Source organism: Eurytemora carolleeae, unplaced genomic scaffold, assembly GCF_000591075.1.
Source record: "Eurytemora carolleeae unplaced genomic scaffold, Eaff_2.0 scaffold397, whole genome shotgun sequence".
In the NCBI taxonomy this organism is placed as follows: Eukaryota; Metazoa; Arthropoda; class Copepoda; order Calanoida; family Temoridae; genus Eurytemora; species Eurytemora carolleeae.
The window spans coordinates 254,331-280,331 of NW_019396371.1; the positions used below are offsets into that span (position 1 = coordinate 254,331).

The 26,001-nt window shown below is 32.9% G+C and overlaps 2 protein-coding genes and 1 long non-coding RNA gene across 3 annotated transcripts; 1 reads left to right on the forward strand and 2 right to left on the reverse strand.

Moving 5' to 3' along the window:
- Positions 1-15,976: 15,976 nt before the first annotated feature.
- LOC111701904 (uncharacterized) lies at positions 15,977-16,582 on the forward strand (the record flags this gene model as incomplete). The annotated part of the gene is given in 1 exon segment (XM_023473390.1): positions 15,977-16,582. A coding segment is annotated over 1 exon segment (365 nt), but the record flags the coding sequence as incomplete, so codon positions are not given.
- A 343-nt stretch (positions 16,583-16,925) lies between these two features.
- LOC111701898 (uncharacterized) lies at positions 16,926-21,918 on the reverse strand. The gene is made up of 6 exons (XM_023473376.1): positions 19,984-21,918; positions 19,566-19,642; positions 19,410-19,511; positions 19,205-19,346; positions 18,876-18,953; positions 16,926-17,021 (listed from the first exon to the last, which is right to left on the reverse strand). The coding sequence occupies exons 2-6, from the start codon at positions 19,622-19,624 to the stop codon at positions 16,926-16,928; spliced, it is 477 nt and encodes a 158-aa protein (XP_023329144.1). The 5' UTR covers positions 19,625-19,642; positions 19,984-21,918.
- Positions 21,919-23,026: 1,108 nt separating this feature from the next.
- LOC111701891 (uncharacterized) lies at positions 23,027-25,316 on the reverse strand. Its single transcript, XR_002765290.1, has 3 exons — positions 25,232-25,316; positions 23,682-23,809; positions 23,027-23,423 (listed from the first exon to the last, which is right to left on the reverse strand). It is a non-coding gene; the product is annotated as an uncharacterized LOC111701891 (long non-coding RNA).
- Between the last annotated feature and the right edge of the window lie 685 nt (positions 25,317-26,001).

Here is a 26,001-nt window from a genome sequence, read left to right on the forward strand (position 1 = left end):
AATCTTTGATGATCCGAGATAAATAGAAAATTTGGAGATCAATCAACATTTTTTGAAAAAACAATGATGTTCAAAAAGGGGAGGGGGGGGGGAAGAAAAATTACTTTTGAGAAACTATCTACCCCTGCTGTGGTGTAAAGATACAAGGTAAGGTTTAACTTGTCCCCGGAGAAACAACTTCATCTCAACTTAATTTATCTCTGATCCTTATATTCAACATTTACATGAACTCCTAGAGTACTTATACAGAGCTTGAGCCTAAAAGGGACAGTAAGCGTAATTTCCATGGAAATATGACAATGCCTTATTCACAATGGTAACCTTGAAACTTTAATCTGCTCAAAAATGGTAACGTCGTTTTTCTGACGCAAAAATTAGCTAAATTCTTTTAAATGTATACTGAATGGTTTTACACTTTATTGCTACCCTGAACCAGTGTACAATGTTCAACTACAGTGATATCCAGAAAACTCTGGAATAGTAAGTCCACTTTTGAACTCAAGTTATGACTTATATAGTCCATGAACATGGATTGTTAACAGATCCATTTAACTAGATAATTAATTTAATAGTTCACTAGTAAAGCTTTATGCTTTGTAAAAACATCAAATACACTTCAGTATTGCTTTAATGTCGTCTTCCTGTTCTACAGTTTTCTGGTTCTCTCTGTATTTAGTTGATCATTTTATATCTTACCAATAAGATATGCAATAGCATATAAAGGGTTTCATCAGTTTAAATTATGTTTTTACACCAGAGGGAAGGAAGACCTGAAATCAGTTCATGTTCGATCAGATATAACATTTTCCGTATTAACAATGAGGGTAAAAGTCGTCTTTGTTTTTTGTCCTTTTCGTTATGGCGAAGTGTGTGGTTAAAATAAATTTAATTTATTGAATATCTTCTGAGAGGAAAAATAAAATTTACTAAAGCAAAGTCAATAAGGTAAAAATTGCAGCGGACAAGTTTATTGTGTTTTTGCAAAAAACATACATGATTTGCTTTTTCCCTAGTTTCTTATTTATTTACTTGTTTTATTTGTTTTATTTGTTTCCCAGCAGGGGAACTATTTCATTTGAAAAGTTGGAATTTCTAGTCTGCATTTATCCACCATGGTGTTGTTTCTTTCAGCTTAAAGGGACTGTACGCGTAATTTTAAGTGACCCTCCCAGAAAAGTTGCCATTGCCCGATTCACAACGGTACCCTACAAGCTTTGTCTGAATAATTATGAATTAGATGGACGTTTATAATTTGTACACTCTGTGATGTAGGAGTTAAAAATTTAGTCTATAAAAATATCAAAATATCAACAAAACTGAGTTCTTTGTCATTAGTTAAGAGAAGGATAATAATTTAAGATATAGTGTAACCTTGAAAAAGCCAAGATTTGGAATAACTAAACATATTTTGTTACACAAACTATGTTTACACTTTAACGATAGAAATGGTTAGTGTTGGATCAATATGGGATCAACTAAGATTGATCTAGATAACACATCATTCGCCTGTGGTGAATATATTTCCATTCGACACTTCGGATTCGTTACTTGATGAGAACTGGCTTGGTCTGGAACATAAGATGGCCGATGAAACTCCTTTATTCCTCGGCCGTACAGTGACGTTACACTTCTTCCTCCCTAGCTCCGCCCTGGTTCAGCGTACCAACTTGACTTGAGATAAACAAGATTAGGAAGGTTTCAATATCCTTTAGGGTCGATCCGGTTGGGTCATCAGGCTGCAAACATACTTAGAGTTCAATAATTTTTGGCGCTTGGGATGGGGTAGATTGTTAGCAAACATATTCTCGCTTATGAGCAATAAACTGTGCGGTACTATATCCAAGTTGTGAACCCTTGGGTTGGGTTCAAAAAATCATCCCCGAATTTTTATACAAGGTTCATTTCAAGGGTAAACCTAGCTCCAACTTTTATTTTTATATTTTTCCATTCTTCTTTTCTTTGCAAATTTTTATTTTTGAATGGCTTTTTTGTTTTTACTTGAATATTTTTAATTGTTTTACATCCATTTGTTTTTCTTCATTAAACTTTAGAATTGGAAACTTGATAAATTTTGATTCAATTAATTCTTTTTTGTTAAATCTTTCATTAAAAATTAAATAATAGATAAGAATTTTTTTGTCTAAAGACTCTGAAAAGATGTTTTCTAAAATCAACTTTACTTCAAAAAAAATTAAGAAAAAACGTTAAAAAAGATTAAAATGTTTACAGTTTAATTATCACCATTAATAAATAATTCTACGAACGTGAAAATGGCAAGAGGAAATTGTAACAAAATAAAAACTTTGTCTTTTCAATATCTGTTTAAATCTGTTTATATCCGTTTATATCCGTTTATATCTGTTTATATCCGTTTAAATCTGTTTATATCTGTTTATATTTGTTTATATCTGTTAATATCTGTTTATATCTGTTTATATCTTTTTATATCTGTTTATATCTGTTTATATCCCTTTATATCTGTTTACATCCGTTTATATCTGTTTATATCTATTTAAATTCGTTTATATCCGTTTAGATCCATTTTTATCCGTTTACATCCGTTTATATCCGTTTATATCTGTTAATATACGTTTATAATCCATAATATTTGTTGTAAAACATCAGTTAACCCATGTTTATTGACTGATGAGGATCGAGAGATCTGAAACAATTTGTATTAATAAATATGAAAACTAAGAAGCTTCACTGATTATTACTTAACCCTATTCCTGCTGGGGGGGGGGGGGTCAATTTGACCCCCCCTGTAGTTTTTTTTACATAACTCAAAAAGTATTGGTCTGAGGCTGTTGAAATTTTCTGACTTTTCTTACATACCCAAAGCCCTCCCTTTAGGCCTAAAACCGGGCTTTAATACTAACTGCCTGAGTCCTTAGGCACACTGCCTGAATGACTGTTTTTGCCTGTAACAAACTAAATCTTTGTTTTGACCCACTTTCACTTGTTAGATTTTGATAAAATTTAGCTTTTTGGAAAGCCTATGACATAAGGAAATGGATTGCACAAGTTTTGCGAAAAAAATTGCAAATTTTTTGCAAACAACCTGTCAAAGGAAATTTTCACATTTTTAGTTTTTCTTGATTAAAAATCAGGTTATTGAAAATTTTGCAAAAATTTTTGCATATTTGAAAGGGCATGGTCAAGGGCTTTTCAAAAATGTATAATTTTTCATTTTTTGGACAACATTTTGTTTGCAAACATTTTTACTATATAACTGGATTTTGCGATAAAAAATTCAATTTTTGCAAATTTGCAAATTTTTTTTGCAGATTCTAAAAGTAGAGCACAAGAGCTTTCTAATGATGTATCATTTGTCATATTTGGACATAAAACATGGGATTTAGAGGGGGGGGGGGTCAATTTGACCCCCCCCAGCATATCCTGGTTTTCAAGTACCCCAGCAGGGATAGGGTTAATATTTATATCCATTTATATATATTTTATCCGTTTACATCCGTTTATATCCGTTTAAATCCGTTTATATCTGTTTATATCCGTTTATATCCCTTTATATCCCTTTATATCTGTTTATATCTATTTAATTTCGTTTATATTCATTTTTATCCGTTTACATCCGTTTATATCCGTTTATATTTGTTTATATCCGTTTATATATATTTTTATCTGTTTACACCTATTTATATCCGTTTACATCTGTTTATATCCGTTTATATATATTTTTATCCGTTTACATCCGTTTATATCCTTTTTTATCCGTTTATATCCGTTTATATCCGTTTATATCCGTTTATATCTGTTTATATCCGTTTTTATAAGTTTATATCCGTTTATATCCGTTTATATACCCGTTTGTATCCGTTTATATATCTGTTTATATCTGTTTATATCTGCTTATATCTGTTGTACTTTTAAATATTCAAAGAGGGGAATGTCCGATTTGCAACGGTGCCGGTCCTTTAAACCATTATCTGCTCAAGAATGTGGAAGTTCTTGTCGTTTTTATATTTTTCCCACTCGAAAAGAGTTTAATTCGACAGTTACTTCTTTATTGTTTCTGAAGCAGAAAAACGCAAATTACTTTAAGCACAAACCACAATTAAATATCAAAGAGAATATGAATGATATCTCAAGCATATTCTCTTTTTTTACCAGACAAAGCTTTTCAGGTTACCCGTTGTATATTGGACATTGAGAGTTTCTTGAACTTACTTCGCCACTCCTTTTAAGTGAAGATTTCTTCATTTATTTCTATAATCTTAACTCTGTAAAAATCCTAATTGGGTAAAAGTGTTATCTATGTGTAAAATGCACAGCTTCAAGTAGAAAATATATTCAGTTCTTAAGAATGAGATGCTAGTTTTAAACATAACTTAACTTTTAACTCCTTAATTCCTAATCTTAAATAGTATGGATCCAGAAATATCTTTTAAAAATAAGTTTAACATTTCTCTGAGAATGGTCTTGAACGACATAATGATTGTCCCTCCAATTTTCCTTTTGTCATCTAGAAAATAGGTAAAGGGAAATAATGTAATGCAATTAGTTCAAAGATTACTCCTAGAAAGGATTAAAAGGTCCAATTGTTTTATGTGGTTGGTATCTCATCCTAATATTTAAACCTGGCCTGGATCATTAGGCACACACTGCGAATTTATGCAAATTTATGCAACATTAATAGTACCACTTTGTATCCTCGTAGCTCCTCTAGTTTTAATTTTACGCACAGCTCATCTATGTAAAACGCAAATTTATTTGGTCATACCTAGTGAAAATTAAAACATTTAAGTTCTCCCCAATAGCTTTTCAATAAGAAGAGTAATGATGGAAAAAATATAAGATTTCAATTTTTTGAACAAACTTTTGAAGAACAATTTTACTGAACCAACGATTTTTCTGAACAATAAGTTATAAGAAAAATAGATGGAAAATGAACGAAGGAAATTAATTGAAAAAAAAACGAGAACAATGGATCGTTCACAAACGATGTTCGAACGAAATAAAAAAGGCTAAACACGCCCATCTCTAGCCTGGGGCCTGGGACGCGCGCCATAGAGTACATTTAACAAAAATTTTGCAAAACTATGTGTAGATACCTCGTATATATATATATATATATATATATATATATATATAAAGAAATTCTGACAAGAAATAAGGTCTGTGTGGGTTTAGATCTAAATTCATGAAACATTTTCAGCTTTACATATTTCATCTTAATTCCTTATATATTTATTTATACTTTCCTCTTCATGTTTCAAGGGAGTGTTTACATATTTCATCTTAATTCCTTATTTATTTATTTATACTTTTCTCTTCATGTTTTAAAGGAGTGTTTACGCAGGATAATATATATATACTAAAGCTATAACTCGCTTAATTATAAATATATATTTTAACGTTGGGCAAACGGCTGGGTCAAATTTTTTTTCTTCTAAATTCGAAATTTCGTAAAAAGTAATTTTCTCATTGTTTTTACAATTCCACGGGCAACGCCGGGCAATTCAGCTAGCTCTGAAAATGTAAAAGCTATCTCTTAAATGAAATTATAAAAGCAATCTCTTAAACATAAAGGCAAAGATATCTCTGAAATAAACGATTTAAAAGCTATCTCAAATATGAAAATGTAAAAACTATCTCTAAGATGAAAATGTAAAAGATATCTCTGAATTGAAAATGTATAAACTCTCTCTGAAACGAAAATGAGAATACTGTCTCTGAAATTTAAATGTAAAAACTATCTCTGAAATGAAAATGAGAATACTGTCTCTAATGATATTATCTTACCTTATCTATGATTACTCCTGGCCAGGTAGCTGTGGTCTCTGTCCGCCTCTGTCCTCCTTACCTGTACTTGTATTCGGCGAAAGGACTAAGGATGTATTTATTCCTTTACCACACTGTATGGTTCTCCCTTACCCAGATTGAGCTGTATACCTGCCTCTTGAGGTCTACCAGCCTGTGACGGTACATCTGACATTCATTAGAATAGCTATCAGGTAGGCTGGTCGACCTGGTTGACCTACCTGTCTTGCTTATGCTAGGTTAGGTTAGTTTGTCGCCAGCCGGTCAACCTGGTCACTGTCCCATGGGTTCACCGGCCCTGGGTAAAGCAACCTGAAGGACCCAAGGAAAGAGAGGGTCTTTTCCCCTCTTCTGAAAGAGACCTTGTGAAAGGGAGGAGCGTCAAAAGAACGGAGCTTATATTCTCGCTCCGTTGAGACAAACTGTTGCAACACATTCACTCACAACCTTGAACCTAATATATATCTAGTCTGTGAACTGTACATCTTGCAACACATTCACTCACAACCTTGAACCTAAAATATATCTAGTCTGTGAACTGCACAGTGTACATTCACTCACAACCTTGAACCTAAAATATATCTAGTCTGCGAACTGTACATCTTGCAACACATTCACTCACAACCTTGAACCTAAAATATATCTAGTCTGTGAACTGTACATTCACTCACAACCTTGAACCTAATATATATCTAGTCTGTGAACTGTACATCTTGCAACACATTTACTCACAACCTTGAACCTAATATATATCTAGTCTGTGAACTGTACATCTTGCAACACATCCACTCACAACCTTGAACCTAATACCTTCAAAGGAATTAACTTTTCTTGCAAATAGTTCTTTGTGGTTTTAAAGTTCTCTAAAGAAATTGCAAAATAACGCCCTTTCATAACTCTTCAAGGGCCTCTTTTTGAAGAGTTATTTAGCAGGACAAAAATGTGTTAAATTGCTTTTATATAGAAAAATTAACTTTTTTTCTTGGCAATATCTGGAAATGAACTACACCACATCCAATATATACTTGGCTAGCTAGATTGTTTGTTTTATTTGAACCCTTAAACGTCAAAACGGCTGAAACGATTGGACACACATTTTTTTTTGGTACCGTACCAGGGAAGGATTATGGCCGGTCGTAATGGAATATTTTTTTAATTTTCAAGTGTTTGAAAATCTACAAATTAAAATCTGAAAACATCTGCAAAATATGTGTTTTACAATGTAAAAAAAATGACGACTTGAACGCATAAAAAAAGAAAACCCCATATATTATTTGTCTAAATGTTTAAGATAGAAATACAATTTACAAAGTTTTACCACAAAATAAAACTTTCAGACCTGATTAAATAGTAAAAATATGCTTTATTTTATTTTTTATTGATTTGACAATACTTTAACACATATTTGCTTATTTGAAATATACACATTATAAATTAAAAACATTTTTGTTCTGTACATTAGTTCTTCAATAAAAGGATGTTTTCAATCTTTTATTCACTTTAGTTTGATCTCGATATTAACTTTTAAACTGCTGAATTCATATAAATAATTTTAAATATAACAAATAGAATATGTTTTTAAAATTCAAAAACTACAAGAGACAATTTTCAAACAACTGAAAAACGTATAATATGGATTGTTGTATTTCGTAAATATTTTGTAACGATTGTAAGAAACCTTGTAAAAAGTATCAAAGAACTTGGAAAACATTCAGTGCAGGAGGACATTGGTAACTCCAGGATAGTGTAAATATTATTATAAGAGAGCTCAGAACTAGTATAAAAAATAATATTGGTTTTGATTTGTGATGGTATACATACCCTATCTATTTACTTAAATTTCATTGAAACATTCCCATTGCCATAGGATTATTATTATTCATCATCCTAGATATAAAACTATGAGCCTTTACGCACTTTTTCACGTTTTATTTTTAATTTTCAAATAATTTCTATTTTAAAAGTGTTTTAATTCAGACAAAACATATGCTGTATTGGGAATCAGATGAGTTTTAGAAGCATAAGTGTAAAAGGTATTTTAATACATTGTTAGAGGCGTATTCAGGGGGGGGCTACTGGGGCTAATCCCCCCCCCTGGACCAGTGAAATCTATTGATTTCAGGGGGTTTTCATGCCCCAACGGGTGCTGTGCCCCACCCCCTTGGAAAAAAATGTAAGCCCCCCCCCTGGACACATTCCTGAATACGCCCTTGTACATTGTATTTGCTAACTTAATCCAATAAAAATAAAACCTTTATTCGACTAACCAAACCAACAAGGGATTTGGTTTTGAAAAAGTAGAATTTAAAATTTAGATTTCACATTCCGTATGAAAGGCAGACAAGCAATTTGTAATTTCAAAGAATTCTTCGCATAAAAGAAATCTATCTGGTTTTACAAATGAAGAAATAAGATTAATTCTTCTAAAACCTGTAGAGTGTAGAGTGTAGACTGTAGACTGTAGACTGTAGACTGTAGACTGTAGACTGTAGACTGTAGACTGTAGACTGTAGACTGTAGACTGTAGACTGTAGACTGTAGACTGTAGACTGTAGACTGTAGACTGTAGACTGTAGACTGTAGACTGTAGACTGTAGACTGTAGACTGTAGACTGTAGACTGTAGACTGTAGACTGTAGACTGTAGACTGTAGACTGTAGACTGTAGACTGTAGACTGTAGACTGTAGACTGTAGACTGTAGACTGTAGACTGTAGACTGTAGACTGTAGACTGTAGACTGTAGACTGTAGACTGTAGACTGTAGACTGTAGACTGTAGACTGTAGACTGTAGACTGTAGACTGTAGACTGTAGACTGNCAATAATAAACTGGTTGTTCTTTTTCATAGTTATACCTTAAAAACACTAATAAACTGATTGTTATTTTTCACTTTTTTACCGTAAAAACAATAATAAACTGGTTGTTATTTTTCATATTAATACCTTAAAAACACTAATAAACTACTTGTCCTTTTCACATCTATACCGTAAAAACAATAATAAACTACTTGTCCTTTTCACATCTATACCGTAAAAACAATAATAAACTAGTTGTTCTTTTTCACATCTATACCGTAAAAACAATAATAAACTTCTTCTTCTTTTTCACTTTTATACCGTAAAAACAATAATAAACTAGTTGTACTTTTCTCACATTTATACTGTAAAAACACTAATAGACTGGTTGTTCTTTTTCACTTTTATACCGTAAGAACAATAATAAATTACTTATACGTTTTGACCTTGTTTCTTGTAAACCCGTCTTTAAACCATTTTCATTAAAAAGCATCCAACTAGTGTTATAGTAAATGTAGTAAACCGTGAAATATTCATTTCAGAAAAAATTTTGGGAAAATAAGATTTTCTTTTTATCTTGAGATTTTCCTTGAATTCCGTCTTTTTAAAGTTAAACAGTTAGATAAACAAGATAAACAAGTTTTCATCATGCAACTTCAAAGATTTTCCATTCTTTTTACATTTAAAATCAACTTGGAAAACCTTTTAAACACTTTAAACTAGAATGAAAAGAATTATGATTTTTTTTCTAGACGTGGTTGTGTGCTATAAGATTTTAAATTTTAATTAGTACTTTATACAATTGGAGCAGAAAATGTATTTAATATCAGGGAATAGGAATAAATGGAAAGGAAATGGCGCTGGTCTGGCATGAGAAAGCCAGTCGCACTGCTATGCAGACGAGTTCGGTTCGGTACATATGACTACAGTCAAGGAAGTTGCAGAACAATGTCGTCAATCTATATATAAATTTGAATTGTCTGTCTGTTTGTCTGTCTGTCTGTCTGTCTGTCTGTTTGTATCCAATAAACGTCAAAACGGCTGAACCGATCGGGCCCAAATTTTTTGTGGGACATCTAGGGACTCCAGGGAAGGTATATGAATCATCAAAATTTCAAATATTTGTCTCCATCAAAATTCGATCGTCATTAAAGTTTTGAAAATTTTGAAAATTCGCGAAATTTTTTGTGAAAATCCGCGAATTATTTTTGTTTTGTTTTACGATGTACACAAAGAGAACATGTTCACAATTAATTTAGAAGATGGGCGCGAAGCGCCCTTTAAGGCTAGTTATTATTAAACTTGAATAACGAGTAGTTTATTGTAAACTTTAATCAAATTAGCGTCTTTGCATGAAAATTTGGCTTATAGTGTTGACTTAAATATGTAAATATAATATATAACATGTATGTTAAACTTATTATAAGTAAGCAATTAACAATAAACAAATGTACTAGGTCCTAGACTGTACAGTGTACAAATACCGAGATTCTTATGTATACCTACAGTACATCGCCTTCGGTTCGGTATTCCTTACACACACTCTTTTGGTACAAACATACACACATGACGTTTCCGCCCTCTGTTTAATATGCACACTACACTATCAGGACAGAGGGAAAAGGTAAAATTAGTTCGACATAACTAAATTTTTCTTAATTACACTTTAACAAGAAAAGTTATGCTGCAACAGATTTCAGTCTTAACGGCTATTTACTTTGTTTGACGTTAATAATTCTTATTCTTAATCGTCAATTTATAACTTTTTAACCATTTTATAAAAGTTCCCGTGGTTATAACAAAAAAAAATTTAAGACAAATCGGATCCGGATTTCCTGGAGCTTATAATTTCTTATATGTTTAACTTAAACTTGTTGCTCTTTTAAAATTTTTTGATTTTAGATATAATGCAACCTTTCTAATAGGGATTCTAAGGTTGCAAGATCGCACGAAAAATTCAATTAAAATTTTGACAATTAATTAAGCTAAAAACAAGTGCTTGCAAGTAGGGATGTTAACGTTTTCATTTTTCAGAAAAACGATCGTTTCGTTATGATAACGACGACGAAAAATCGAAAACGAAACGATCGTTTTTAAAAACGATCGTTTTTAAAAACAACCGTTTTGATAAAGTTCGTCGTTTCGTTAACGATCGTTAACGACAACCCTTTGTTAACGATCTTTAACGATGACCTTTCGTTAACATCGTTAACGACGACCCTTCGTTAACGATCGTTAACGACGACCCTTCGTTAACGATCGTTAACATAATTGTCAATAAAAGAAAATTCAAAAACGATAGTTTTTTCAAAAACGATCGTTTTTTTAAATACAATCGTATAAAAAACGATCGCAAATCGTTTTAATAAAAACAATCGTTTTCAAAAACGATCGCTATTCGTTTTCTAAAAATTCAAAACGAGTGGGTCGTTTTTAAAAACGATCGTTTTTTTCTGAAAACGAAACGATCGTTTTTGAAAACGAAACAAAAAACGATCGTTTAAAGATCGTTAAACGATCGTTTAACGATCGTTTACAAAAACGATTAACAACCCTACTTGCAAGTTTTAAATGTACATGTCTACCAGGCTACAAAAAAAGTATAAGTAGGTTTGTGAGATAAAAAAGCCAAGCCGTTGCGACTTTTCTAAAGTGGTGACCCCAGACAACGAACCATGGCTGAAAACAGTTCAAGAATTAGACGAGGATGACAATCTCAAGCTTAAACTTCTTATCTACAAATTTACTATTCCTTCATCCTACAATCAGCTACTCCTGGAGTTAATAAACTAAACCTCACCTACTCCTGGAGCTAATAAGTTAAACCTCAGCTACTCCTGGAGCTAATAAGCTGAACCTAATCTACTCCTGGAGCTAATAAGCTGAACCTCAGCTACTCATTGATCTAATAAGTTAAACCTCAGCTACTCCTGGAGCTAATAAGCTAAACCTAGGCTACTCCTTGAGCTAATAAGCTAAACTTCAACCCTCCTGGAGCTAATCAGCTAAAGAGCTACTTCTGGAGCTATCAAGCAACTCAGCTACCATCTTTAACCTTCTCATAGATATTCTGAACGTCAGTTCTCTAAAGGTTGAAGATATGCCTTCATTTATACAACTGATCTCTTCAAATGGCCACTGTCCAGCCTTCTACAAGGTTGATCATGACGTGGGGAGGCGGCAGATCAGAAAATCATCAACATCACCAAAACTCCTTCTACTCCTTTTCCGTAAACACTTACAAGGAGATAAGTATCAGTCTCGACTCCCTCTATGCTCAAAACTTAAGAGGGACTTCTGTAGAGGAAGAAATCCCCGAATGAGGATTATGAAACTTGCAAATCAGTAGTGTCGGATCCTGGAACCAGAGAAGACCTACTCATCTCCCTTAATACACTTATTATTTATCATGTATTTACATCTAGATGCAATAAATGTACTGAAAAATATTCATAATAGACTGAATTCATTTGCTCAGCCAAATAGATTTCAAATACTCTTTAAATAGATTGTTTAACTTAAAAAAAAAACTACAGGGATAACCAGAAAACCGGCCAAGAGGAAGTTTTTGTGAGGTAAGATGTAAACAGCTGTATTCCTTATTCTAAAAATTGTGATATTAATGTGTATTTTCAAATATCAAAGAATCTCATAAAAATATGGAACGAACTGAACATGCAAACTTCTTCAAAATTAAATCCTCATAATTACTATGAAAACACATTTTTTTCTCTCTTACAAAATATATTCATTAATTTTACCTATTCTTGAAATTATCTTGAAAAGAAAGTTGTTGCATTTTATATTAAAATAGTATCTAACAACCAGCTCTGAAAGCCCCCGGTGCAAAATCAAATTCTAAACTGCAAAAGTTTTAAAACAATTTCATCAATGAAAGCAAAACAAACCATAAGAAAGACTTTCAGATTTTTTCCTTTCCAAAATGTTGTCTGAGATCGCATCTTTTGTATGGAAATTGCTAATATTGAACACTTGACATCGATATCAAGAATGGGCACTTTTAATTTGAGGATCAGTGCTCATAATCTCTCAATTAAAGTTATCCCTGCAGGGTATGCCCATTTTAATGTTTAATAAATATTGGGTAACAGAATATTCTGTAAACCTGCAGTACGTTGTATATTATTAACTATCTATGTTTGTAAACTTCTACGTAAAATCCATTATTTATTTGAACTGTGTTTCAAATAAATACGTAGCAAGATTAGCTTAATCCAGTCATATAGATAATGACGTACATCTTAACTACGCCTATTTCAACTGTGCTGTAATATGATTGCCTTAATAATGTGATATAAATAAACTTGTAACATATAAAACTTAAATACATTAGTTGATACAGAAACTCCGCTTTGATTACAGTGTAGAGTAGTTTGGTTTTTGTTGAAACACACAGGTTGCGATCGTGTCCTTTTTGACACATTGATCAATTGATTGCTAGTGTCCGTATTGACACCGTTAGCTAACAGGATAATGCCCTTTGGTTTGGCATTGATAGTTACACGCTTCCGATTGATGGGTTTAAACATTGAAACTGAACTGTACCTGGATAGATACTGGTTAATGAAATTGTTATGGCGTAGAGGTTTACTACAAATGGATATCGAAGAGAAATTAAATTAATCTGCATGATGGAGATCAATGCTTAATCCCGAGATTCACAACTTAAAAGTTCTAACTGCTTGGCTTTTTGTTTTTACAAAATGACCGGAAGAAGTAATATTTTCTTTCAATATTCAAATTGAGAATTGAGAGAATTTTAAAAAATTGTAAAATTAAAATCTACAAATCTTCTCCCCTTTTAAGATGAAAAATAAAAGATGAAATCGATTCAGCCCTTTATATATTGAGAGTTACTTGAAATTACAACATCAGTCTCTTTAATAAATATATCCACGATGGTTTAGAAAAGAGATTTTATGGTCTGGTCCTCCAGGACTCAGGAGTAACCCGTTCTTCATTCTCCGAACCTCGGAACAATTCTCCGGAGTCAGGCTTAGTCTCCGGAGTCAGGTTCAGTCTCCGGAGTCAGGTTCAGTCTCCGGAGTCTGATTAGTCTCAGAAAATCTGTCTTCATTCTAACATCATCTGTACAGAGCTGGCTTAAGTTTAGTTCATTCTTCAGGAGTCTAGTTTAGTCTCTACAGTTTGGTTTAGTTTCTAGAGTGTAGTTTAGTTTCTAGAGTCTAGTTTAATCTCTGGAGTCTAGTTTAGTCTCTGGAGTCTAGTTTAGTCTCTGAAGTCTAGTTTAGTCTCTGGAGTCTAGTTTAGTCTCTGGAGTCTAGTTTAGTCTCTGAAGTCTAGTTTAGTCTCTGGAGTCTAGTTTGATCTCTGAAGTCTAGTTTAATATCTGGAGTCTAGTTTAGTCTCTACAGTTTAGTTTAGTTTCTAGAATGTAATTTAGTTTCTAGAGTCTAGTTTAATCTCTGGAGTCTAGTTTAGTCTCTGGAGTCTAGTTTAGTCTCTGGAGTCTTGTTTAGTCTCTGAAGTCTAAGTAACTCTCGAGAGTCTAATTTAGTCTCTGCAGTCTAGTTTAGTCTCTGCAGTCTAGTTTACTCTCTGGGGTCTAGTTTAGTCTCTGGAGTCTAGTTTAGTCTCTGGAGTTTAGTTTAGTCTCTGGAGTCTAGTTTAGTCTCTGGAGTCTAGTTTAGTCTCTGAAGTCTAGTTAAATCTCTGGAGTCTAGTTTAGCTTTTGGAGTCTAGTTTAATCTCTGGAGTCCAGTTTAGTCTCTGGAGTCTAGTTTAATCTCTGGATTCTAATTTAGTCTCTGGGAACTAGTTCAGTCTCTAGAGTCTAGTTTAATCTCTGGAGTCTAGTTTAATCTCTGGAGTCTAGTTTAGCTTTTGGAGTCTAGTTTAATCTCTGGAGTCTAGTTTAGTCTCTGGAGTCTAGTTTAATCTCTGGATTCTAATTTAGTCTCTGGGAACTAGTTCAGTCTCTAGAGTCTAGTTTAATCTCTAGAGTCTAGTTTAATCTCTGGAGTCTAGTTTAATCTCTGGAGTCTAATTTAATTTCTGGAGTCTAGTTCGGTCTCTGGAGTCTAGTTTAGTCTCTGGAGTCTAGTTTAGTTTAGTCTCTGGAGTCTAGTTTAGTCTTTAAGGTCTTGTTAAGCTTCTGAGCTTTGTAAATGTTTTTTTCATGTAGGCCGATTAATTCCATCCCCAAGAGATAAAGAGCTGTCATTCAGAGTAGGATTGACCAAATCCGATAAGAAGATCAGATACCCTAGAGACATTTTATAATGATCGAATAATAATTCAGAAACAAGTGTTTGGTTTTTTATACATATTTATAAAATCACATTAAAAATTATATTAAAAAAAAATAAATTCTTTTTATAGACTTTATACATTTGCTACTGCATAAGCTCATGGTGATTGGATGAAATCATTTTGTGTTAATCTATTATCAGTCTTTCTCGTAGCAACCAAATTATGAGAAAACACAATTGGTTTGGTAGTTCACACAAAAAAAGACATAATTACAAACAAAATATCTCAGAGCTAATTAATTTCCAAAGATTTTTTTTAATTATGGCCTCTTTATAACCCTATAGTTTTAGAACATTTTTATGTAATTTTAAAACCTTTCATGATACTTGGAAAAGGGCTTCAGTACAAAAGGTATAATTATAAGAATAATCATAAGGTAGAACGAAAAAAGGTAGAACATACAAAAGGTAGAACATACAAAAGGTAGAACATACTAAAGGTAGAACATACAAAAGGTAGAAAATACAAAAAGTAGATGAAAAGGAAGAATTACAGAAGGTAGAACGTTCAATTCATTTATTAAAATTTCAATTTAAGAAATCCAGATAAAAAAAATTAGATTCATCTAAATGTTGCGAAAATTTAAAATTTCTAAAAAACGAATAAATCTTCATTTAAAACTAGCTTCAACATTAATTTAAATCCTCACTCCCTCCCACCGTGGGTCAAATGTTTAAAAGTGTACACCGTACATTATATGTACACTGTACAGTGTACAATTTGTACAGTGTTTACATGCTGTTTACTAAAATCTATGTCACCGAAAAAAAAAACCTGTAAATAAAAACTTTGGTAAAAAAGTACCAATTTTCTTAAGTCCTTAAAATGTCACTGGAAAAAAGTCCTTAGTTTTAGATTTCTGGGAATTTTTTTTTAAATATTATCGGTTCATTATCCGTCTATTTTTTTCTTTTTTTCACTGAACGTTTGTTTTCCATTTCTCTGAACGATATAAGTCGTTCGTCCATCATTAGTATTTTTTTTCACCATCTTTCACAAAAATTTCGTCCGATGTCCATTTCTAAATACATTGTGTACTGAAAGTATAAATGCCCTGGATTTTGAAATTCCCTTTTTTAATTAAAAATTTATTCAAGAGAGTGTGGCGGCGTAGTGGCGGAAGACGAAGTTCTGGAGGAGTTTAAAACCGAATATCAAGACGCGGCAAGTTGAGCAATTTCCGGCCACGTCATCTATCTATCTTTTACTTTTCATATAAATTTCAGTATTTTAAGTTAGTAATAAAGTAATTATTTAAACCGGTGTTTATTAACTTGAGCGTAGCTAAATTGGTGACCCCTAGTTCGAAATAGACTGTTATAGCTACACGCTCACAAGTGATTAAAATGCCTAAAGACGGTGACAGCGTCCAGGCTCCAGCTGAACCCAGCTCGCTGGATTTGTTAAATTCCGTCTCAGTTAAAGTTCCAGCCTTTTGGCCTGATTCTGCGGAGGCCTGGTTCGTGCAGGTGGAGGCTCAGTTCGCCCTCAAGGGGGTAACCGCCAGTTCCACCAAGTTTTACTACTGCGTGTCTGCGTTCAACCAGGAGACGGCTAACCAGGTCCTAGATCTCATCAAGAATCCTCCATCTCTCGACCCCTACGAAGCTTTGAAGTCCCGGTTGTTAAGGTTGTTTGCTCTCGACGATTATCAAAGGTATGAAGCAATCTCTAACCTCCCTCTCTCCGGCGACATGAAACCTTCAAAGCTAATTTGTTCTTTAATATAAATTAATAACTAAACAATTACCATTTTCTGTTCTTTCTTATATTTACCGTTTGTTGAGGATCTCATTCCGAAATCAGATAACAATTATTTCAAGTAAAAAAGTTAAATAAAAACACCATAAACATCAAAACATGTAAAAAAAATTATAAACACATCAATATGTTTTATCTTCTGTAAGTTTCATGCAATTTTAGGTAGAAAAATTAACAAAAGTTGCCGTTTTTTTATTTTGGTTGATTTTTTCATTAATGATTTCAAAAATAACAGTTTTTCACCTTTTGTTCTTCCATTCATTTAATAAAACTTGCTGTTCATTAATAGAACATTATCCAGCCCTGGTCATAAGTCTTACTAACCTTGTGATAAACCAGACAAACCATATATCTATCAAGATCAGCCCAGAGGTGGTTGGAACACTCGACTGAAATGATAGTCCAGACAGTAAAACTTTTGTTTGGGTTATTGCAAAGCGGCAGCCTTCAGTGACTGAACTCAATATCCAGAGTGGGCAATGGGCAAACTTTTAAGTTATGGCATTAACTGCTCTTATTGCAGAAAGGTATCATTGCTGACACCATTGTGGTATCCTGTGGCTAATGTTTTGTAGCCATCAACATGAAAGGTAGTTGGCAGAGTCTTGTCAGATTTAAGGCACAACAGTTTCACCCTTAAGTACCCATCATAATGTTACCATGGAATCAGCCTAGTATAGCAACTCGGAATGGGGATCCTGGATAGAATGTAAGGTCTACTGACCCAGCGTGTACAGTGCGTGATAAGCCCATGAAAAATTGCTCGACTGGGTTTGTGCATCTAGAATACAGATAATGGAGTAAGGCCAAGTTTGTTGCTCGTGCAAGGAGAGGATGAAGAAATTCGCAAACTCCCCACAGTGACAGGATGGACATTGGACAATCTAAGAAACAGTCAGTATTGGAGCTGTGGGAAAAACAATACATGTTGCAGGGGAAGATATGTTGCCGGTGTAGCGTTACATTCAGACCGGGGTAATATTTGGCCCGGGTGCAATACAAAGTAAACAAACACATTTAAAATTTTAGTCTGCAAAAGAGTTGAAAACATGCATATGTGGCGGCGTAGTGGCGGAAGACGAAGTTCTGGAGGAGTTTAAAACCGAATATCAAGACGCGGCAGGTTGAGCAGTTTCCGGCCACGTCATCTATCTATCTTTTACCTTTCTATAAATTTCAGTATTTTAAAGTAGTAATAAAGTAATTATTTAAACAGGTGTTTATTAACTTGAGCGTAGCTAAACATAAATAATGTACATAATGTGTGTGCTTCTAATTTTTTATTTTATGGCCTACCAATCAAAAAACTGTAACAATTTCAATAACAATGTTAATGTGCATGCTTTGCAGGTCCGTCAAAGTAAACAACTTTCCCCCATTCTATCAATTTTGTACATAAACAGTGGTGATTTACTAATATACAATTTTTTGACCCCCCCTTTCCTTCCCTTACCAATTTTGTACATGGATTTCACATGTATAACACTCACCCAGACCAAATATAACGCCCGGGCCTTATTTAACGTGACACCGGAGGAGATATGTTGCTAGAAGAGATATTTTGCCATGGAGGAGATATGCTGTTGGAAGTTACATGTTTACAAAGGAGATATGTTGCTGGAGGAGATGCCATGTTATTAAAGGTGTCTGGCCAAAGAAGGTATCTAACCCAAAGAAGATATCTAGCTAAAGGAAGTATCTAGCTAATGGAGGTATCTAGCCAAAGGAGAAAACCATAACTGAGTATAGGAAACCCAAACCTGTGACTCTGGATGGACTGTAGTAGCAGTATATCTGCATTGCTTTAGTTCTTTATTTCTTTCATTTTGTTTCTCTTGTAATATATGTTCATATACTTTGTTCTTTTATTGGTGTGAGACTTGAAGACTTCTAGAATATTGATATCCCCCTTTGGATGGTTCCTCTCATATTTATCTATTTAACAACAACTTCCATTAAAAAATGTCAAAACAATACAGTCAATGATTAAAACGATTAAAGCACTGTAAACAACAGTTCATTTGAAGTACCAGACTGAATTTGAGAAAGCTAGGGCAAGTTGCACAGTAAATAAACAGACTGCAGACAGCTATAATTTTACAGAACACCAAATGAAGCATCTCCCTCCTGTGTGTTTATTGTGAAAAATATGCTGAGTTTAGTTAGAACTCTCTCAGTTGTCAACACTTTAGGGGTTTCAACAAAAAAAAAGATGTATCTACTTCTTAAATTTATTTTATTACCTGGACATATGCCAGAAGTGATACTAGAACTAGAAGCACAGTGATGCCACCCATGATGCGTTCATTAAAATTCTCCAACTTCATAAATATGATTTAATAACTAGATTACTTAAAAATGTTAGTTGACATTTCATACTCTAAACACACATAGGGTTAATAAACCCCCACGATCTTATAAATTTGTAGGTAACATGGACTACTACAGCGATAAAGTAAACCCATAGCCATCGCATATGTCATACATACTATAGTGGGCAGCAAAAATTGGCTGAAATATTTAAAAACTTCTTAATATAACATTATGTGATAGAAATCCAGCATTTTTTTACCCTTATAAAGAGAGTGAAAAATGCCAGGAGCCAAAGAAGGAATGTTTGAAAGAAGATCGAGACCAAAAACTCAGAGTACAATCTATCCAGTTCAATTGAGAAGATGAATTTAGAATCCATGCCCACAATATCTGAGGTCCAGCTAAATAAACATGGTTATTATAAAGAGTTACCAACTAGTTTGAACAATATTATTGTTTCCTACTTGAGCATTCCAACTCTGAAAAGTCGGAGATTTTCAGGACCTTTATATGTAACAGCAGCATCTGAATCTGACACTAGTTGGACTGTGTTTGAGTCCCCCAACCTTAAATACAACTTTAGCAATACTCTTGCATATTTAGAACTTACAAAAACTTACCTTAACATAATTGAAACATTGCACATCTGCCTGTCAAATGGAAACATGAAGACCTCCATGTTACAGAAGAATGTACCCTGATAAATCATAATAAGCTAACAATATAAACTCACACAGGGGTCATGACATTTGGAGATAATTTTTAGGACCAAAAAAGTGTAATTGTTCTACATTTAAGAAAAGGAAATCTTTGAATGCTAGATTGAGATTTCAACTGATTCAATTGGTTCTTGAATCTACAATTATAAGTTTGTTATGTCCTTTATGATGCACATGTGCACAAAAAATGGCTTTCCTTTAAAAAAAATTCAGAAATGATTTCGAAATGTAAGAGAATTTGAAATCATAATCCACAGAAATAATCTCTATTACGTCATTTTCACTTCTCCCACTTGTGTGAAAACTTCAAAGAAATTACCTGAAACCTCTTTTGCAATTTCAAAAGAACATTATTTCCATGAAATGTTATGATTTCAACAGCATTTGTAATTGATGCCTTCTCTTCCAAACCTGTTGGGATAGCTTTCAGCTCAGTTATTTCTCCAACCACTGTAGTTCCCAATATCACGTTTTCCAAGTAAATATTAGGCTGCCAGATATTGGCCTTAGAGCTATCTACAATTAATCAAATTTGAACTGACTACTCCATGTTTATTAAATTCAAGATTATGAGATTCAAGAATATTATTACTCTAGGTTCATGAGATTGGGAATATGTATACATTAGATTTGAGAGATTCCAGATTATGTTTACTCCAAGTTAATTAAGCTAAACTATAGGTACAGGGAAAGTTTTTGTAATTGACCTTAGCTGTTTAATTGCTTTGTAGGAAAAAGGAGGACAGTTTGATCTGTAATGCACTGATATCATTAAAAAATGTTATTTCATCTAGAAAGGGCAATAACAGCACAAAGAACAAGGTTCATGAGAATGGTTGTTAGCTAGATGTGAGTTCAACTTAACTGGCATAATGGCAGTTTTTTATACCTGTAAAATTTAATATATTAATCAATACAATTAGACACATACCCTTTATATCATGGGTCTTATAAGGTGTAAGACCTTTAAATAAAAGTCTTGGATCCTTCCAAGATATTTTCAAATCCATTGTCAGGGTCATGGTCATTTTCAAACTATCAATATTGTCGAACTGAATAATATCTACAGCTATAAACATCGAGTTATTCATAATTTCTGCATTGGGAGGTTCATAAATTGAATATATCTTATCAGTGAATATACGCATACAATCATCTTCATCAGAACCATCATCACAATCCAAATGGTTATTGCAATACTTATCAATATCAATACATTGCCCTGAATTGCAAGTAAAGCTATGTTTCATATTACAAGCTGAAAAAGTGAGCAAAATTTCTTCTCTAGATAATTTACATTCCTCAGAAGTTCCAAGCCAAGTCTTTCTTCCGAGTGGATTATGATCATCTTTGATGGTCCATACAATTTCCTCTCCTCTTTCATTTAACAACTTCCATCCATGTTCACTTCTAGTGATAGAGCTTCCTTTATATCCAAGATACTGAATTCTATTTTCATCAGAGTCTATGTAGTAGTTATAGGATTGCATGAAGTTAAGACAAAATCCTTTTAATGTAAATACAGGTTCATGGTAAAATGCACAAGCAAAACATTTGCTTAGGAAGTCACAGCTGTCACTTCTTTTACTGCCCCACATTCCATCCAGTCCAACAAATCCGCATGTATCACCTTCCTTGAGTTTTAACCAATTATTGAATGTGTTGTTGGTCCCTGTTATTATTTTCTTGTCCCATTTAGCCAAAATATTGATCCAGGATTCCTTTGAACAGCTTGACTTGGATTTATGAGTCATCTCTACAAGCCAGTTATTTTTGGACCTTGAAAAAGGTGTAAATATATACCCTTGGTGGATCCTACAATAGTTTTCAGCATCATTGTAATTCATTGAATCTGGTATGAATATTAACTTTTCGAAGGGGGCACAAAATTCATCCACACTTGTCAACACAGGGTAAATGCCATGAAATATGATATATTCTTTTTCCCAAGTCACAATGTTCCCTTTAAGTGCTGATTTACATTTTGACATTTCAGTGATAGTGTCTGTTGATAGGGTGTAGTTCCAAATATTAAATTCAGACATTTTCCCTCGCATTGATTGATTAGGATCAAAGTCTCCGTTAAGTGAATCAGGTTCCTGACCAATTATCATTGAATATTCAGCAGATTTGTTAATTGCTATACTTGTAAAAGGTGAGGTAGAAGTATATTCTGAACTAAGGTTTCCGTTGATGAATGCTTTACTTGTGGTTCCGTTATTCAGCCAACAAATGTGAATCCATTCACGATGAAGCATTGTACTAGGTAAAAAGTTTTTTTTGTTGGAAAATAATGGAGAAACTTTATAAAACCCATTTTTACATCAGCTTTTTTTTCTGATGGGGGGGGGGAGGATTAAATGTCTGAAAGCATACCGTTTGACTACACTTTTGATATTGATATTGCAATTCAAAAACACAACTTGCATAAAATGATTTTATGCAGTTTACACCAAGAAAAAATTTGCACAATTTACATGTAAAGAGTTTTGAAAATAAATTTCAGAGGGATTGGTCCTTAACTTTTATGCAGAAATGTAATGAACATATGTTCAAAATAATAGGCTGTAACATGCTCTTAAAATTAGCCAATGGGCAGGTTATGATTATTTGCACAAAGTTCCACATAGGGTTTCCAACACAAGTGGATTGTGCTTGCATGCAATTGCGAGCCCTTCCACGCAAGTGAATTTAATTAAGCTTAATTCCATAATAAATGTGCACAATAAACGCAACAGAATTGCACGCACGAAATTCCGTCAAACTTTCTTGAGTTTGTGTTTAAATTTTTTAATAATATTCAATTTAAACCTTATGAATTGCAATAATTGCAATTAATTATTGCGCAATTCCCCTCAACAACAAAAGAATTCAATTTAAACTTTATAAACTGAACTTCACTAACATTTCAATCTCAAATGCTAGCAAAATTGAATGTAAACTTAATCTTTTGTTTTATAATATTTATATGCAGCATTATAACCTGAAAACACTCTGGCATAAGAAGACAACATTTTTGACCCAAGCAGACCCATTTAACTGAATAAGTGATTTAATAAGTTATGAATTAAAATTTGTTGCTTTATTACGACATCATATACACTGTAATGGTGTCTTCCTGTACCATAGTTTTCTGGTTCTCACTGTAGCAAAATGTATAATTTTGATTAAACAAACAGCTAACAATTTTAACCAAAAAAAGTTTCCATTTAAATGTTCATCCAATGTGAACAAATAAAAAATGTAAATTAGAAGCTTAACCACAAGAAGCTTTAAAATTTGAAAACTGTTGAAACAAGTGACTCTCGGGGGCCTCGATTATTTTAAATTCTTTTATCTGCTGCATAAATTTGTAAGTCACAGTTAAAATTTTTACAATTTTTAGATGGAAAAGCAATTTCGTTGCACACAATTCCACGAGTATTTATGTACTTCTTTGTTTGCAATTATATCGCAATTCCACACAATGAAATGGCATAAGTGGAACCAATCATTGTGTGCAATTCCACGAAACAGAATTCTGATTGGGAACCCTAGTTCCACAACATGTTAAGCCATTCTGTGCAAATTTGGGGAAATTTGCTTTGGGGGAAACCCAATTTATACCTTCCTAAAACAGTCCGGTTATAGTGTGTGTCATTTATTGAAACCCATGCATTAAACAAAACTGTAGTTCCGTCATTTTCATTCTCTGTATCTGTTTTTACGTAGAGCTGAACCAAGTTGCCAATTTCCATGGTGCTAAAACTCCAAAGAGCACTGAAAGAATAGTATTTATAGCTATGACATTTGTTTATTTATAGAAGAAGAGTCACACTTCCAAAAAAGAATTCTTAGGTGACCATAGTCATTGAGAGATCTGTTCCGAGTTAAATTATTTACATATGTTCAGCCATAAGCATGTTTTAAGATCACAAAAGAATTAAAGCAACCTGTGATCATTTCTATTTTCTCTGAACAATTTATTGGCTGTAACATGATTTTAAATCTACGATCTGATTTTTGTTATAATTTAACCTGAAAGAGTATCCTTGAAATGTGAAATAAACCCAAGCACAAATAGAGAATTGCTCAAGACTCATGTCATTCCAGTCTCCAGACCTTGGTCTAATCTCCAACCACTCAGATGTACCCGTATCATTTTCCTAAAAGTATCCAACAGAATTTTTTTAGCTAGTTCTTCTTATCTAGCACTGCTGGACCATCATTATTTCTGGATCAAATACAAATACAAGATGGTAATGTTTGACGTAGTTTGCAGCATTCAACTAAAGGTAGCCTGTGTCCAAATTTAATGAATTTAAGCCGTGTTTCAATCGAGCGCCGGCTTAAATCTTGAAATATTTAATACTATTTTAAATGGAACCAGCCATATTTCAGCTGCGGCTTAAATTTAAACCGCTGCTCAAATTCTTTCAATTCGGCCTCTGATTTAGCAATATTCTTTTATGAAAGAACAATCACTGTCCTGCCATTTCTTAAATGTGGTCTGTCATTTTTGAGCTTTCATAATTACTTTAGATATGAATGATTTCATTCAGAATGATACATTTTCATGGTTTTACTGAATAAATTGGAATTTAAACAAAATTATTAATATCTCTAGTATTTTTTAGAGCAAAAAATGGCAGATCACATTTTGGAAATGGCAAGATTAGGGCTATTTTGTGTGATAATTGTTTTATTAAAAAATATGGCTAAAATCCGGTTACATGTATTGAATGCCGCAAGCTATTTCTAAGGTTAAAGACGACTTTGGAGTTATCAATCAATTACATTATTCTGGGTTTTTTTAGAATATGACTGTAGTTGCTTATATCCAAGAAACAAATTATCAACACAATCTGGAAAATAAATATCTTCCCAGAATCAGAGAGGCTTATTTTTGTGAAAATACCCATAATCCTGATTCCTTGATCTCGATAATCGATATCCACTTTTGATTTTTATTCAGAATCTGTTTAATCTCTTGATTGTGTATACCCGCTGTTGGTTGAACCAGGGCCGTAGCTAGGAATTTATAAACAGGGGCACACAAAAGCAAAAAATAGCATAAGTAAATATGGAAGAAGCTCGCCGCAGCCAAAAAATTTTTTTACCTAAAAAAACTTAAAAGGGTAAAAATAAATGAGCTAAGAATTAAAAAACAAGATTATTAATATACAATTAAACAATTAATCTAAGAAAAGATGGAAAAAGGATAATTGCTTCTCGAAGTACAAAAATTTATTTAAACTATAATTATTTCACAAGACAGGATTAAAATAAAATATCCCAAATAATTTATGTCAGCACTCAATTTTTCTCTAATTTGAAGAAAAATTATCCTTTACACATAATATTAAAAACAAAAATTAGATTTTATTCCAATTTTCTCCCTTTTTTCTTCTTTCTTTCGTTTTTTGTTTCCTTCTTTTCATTTTTTCATTTTCTTTTTTTTTTGGTCTTAGAAAGTGTGCCCTCCCCATGGTGCCCCCCCCCCCTTCGGGGCTAAAAGGGGGGGCCATGTGCAATTTTTACTAATTTTGAAATTTTGTTCACAAAAAAAATGTAAATTTGCAGATAACCTGAATCGAGACAAGAAATGTTTCTTGACAACAAACATGATAAAGACCTGCCAGCAGCAACAGAACCTTGAAGTTCATCTTAAAACAAAAATGTATTTTAATAAAATTGTTATTTTTTTTAATGAAAGCTCAGAAAGAAAACCTCCATGCAAAGATGATACAAAACGGTTCCCTTAAAAGCTTTGTCTGATCAAGTATGAATTATCAATGTTTACAATTTTGGGAAGTATTTATTTACAATTTTGGATTCTCCACTGAAGAGAATTGTGTAAAATGATTTAGGAAAAAATTATTATAATTATATATATTATAATTTGGCTTAACAGGTGTCATAGTTTGAAATATCTGAAGTCAATGACCTTGGGTTGCAAAGAAATTGAGATAAAAAAAAAGTTTGTGGCAAAGACTCAATTGCTTTTTGCTACACCTTGTATTCCCTTATTATCAGATTCAATGCTTTACTGTTTATAGTAGACATTTAAGAACTAAACGTCAAAAAAATCAGGCTAATTAACACGGTGTATTTTGACAATTTATTATCAACAAAAAAGGGCAGCTTTGAATAAAAGCTACAGTGGTTGTTGTATATTTTGATATAATAAAGACGACATTAGATTTTGATATGATAAAGACGAAATTAGATTTTAATATAATAAAGACGAAATTAGATTTTAATATGATAAAGACGAAATTAGATTTTAATATAATAAAGACGACATTAGATTTTAATATAATAAAGACAACATTAGATTTTAATATAATAAAGACAA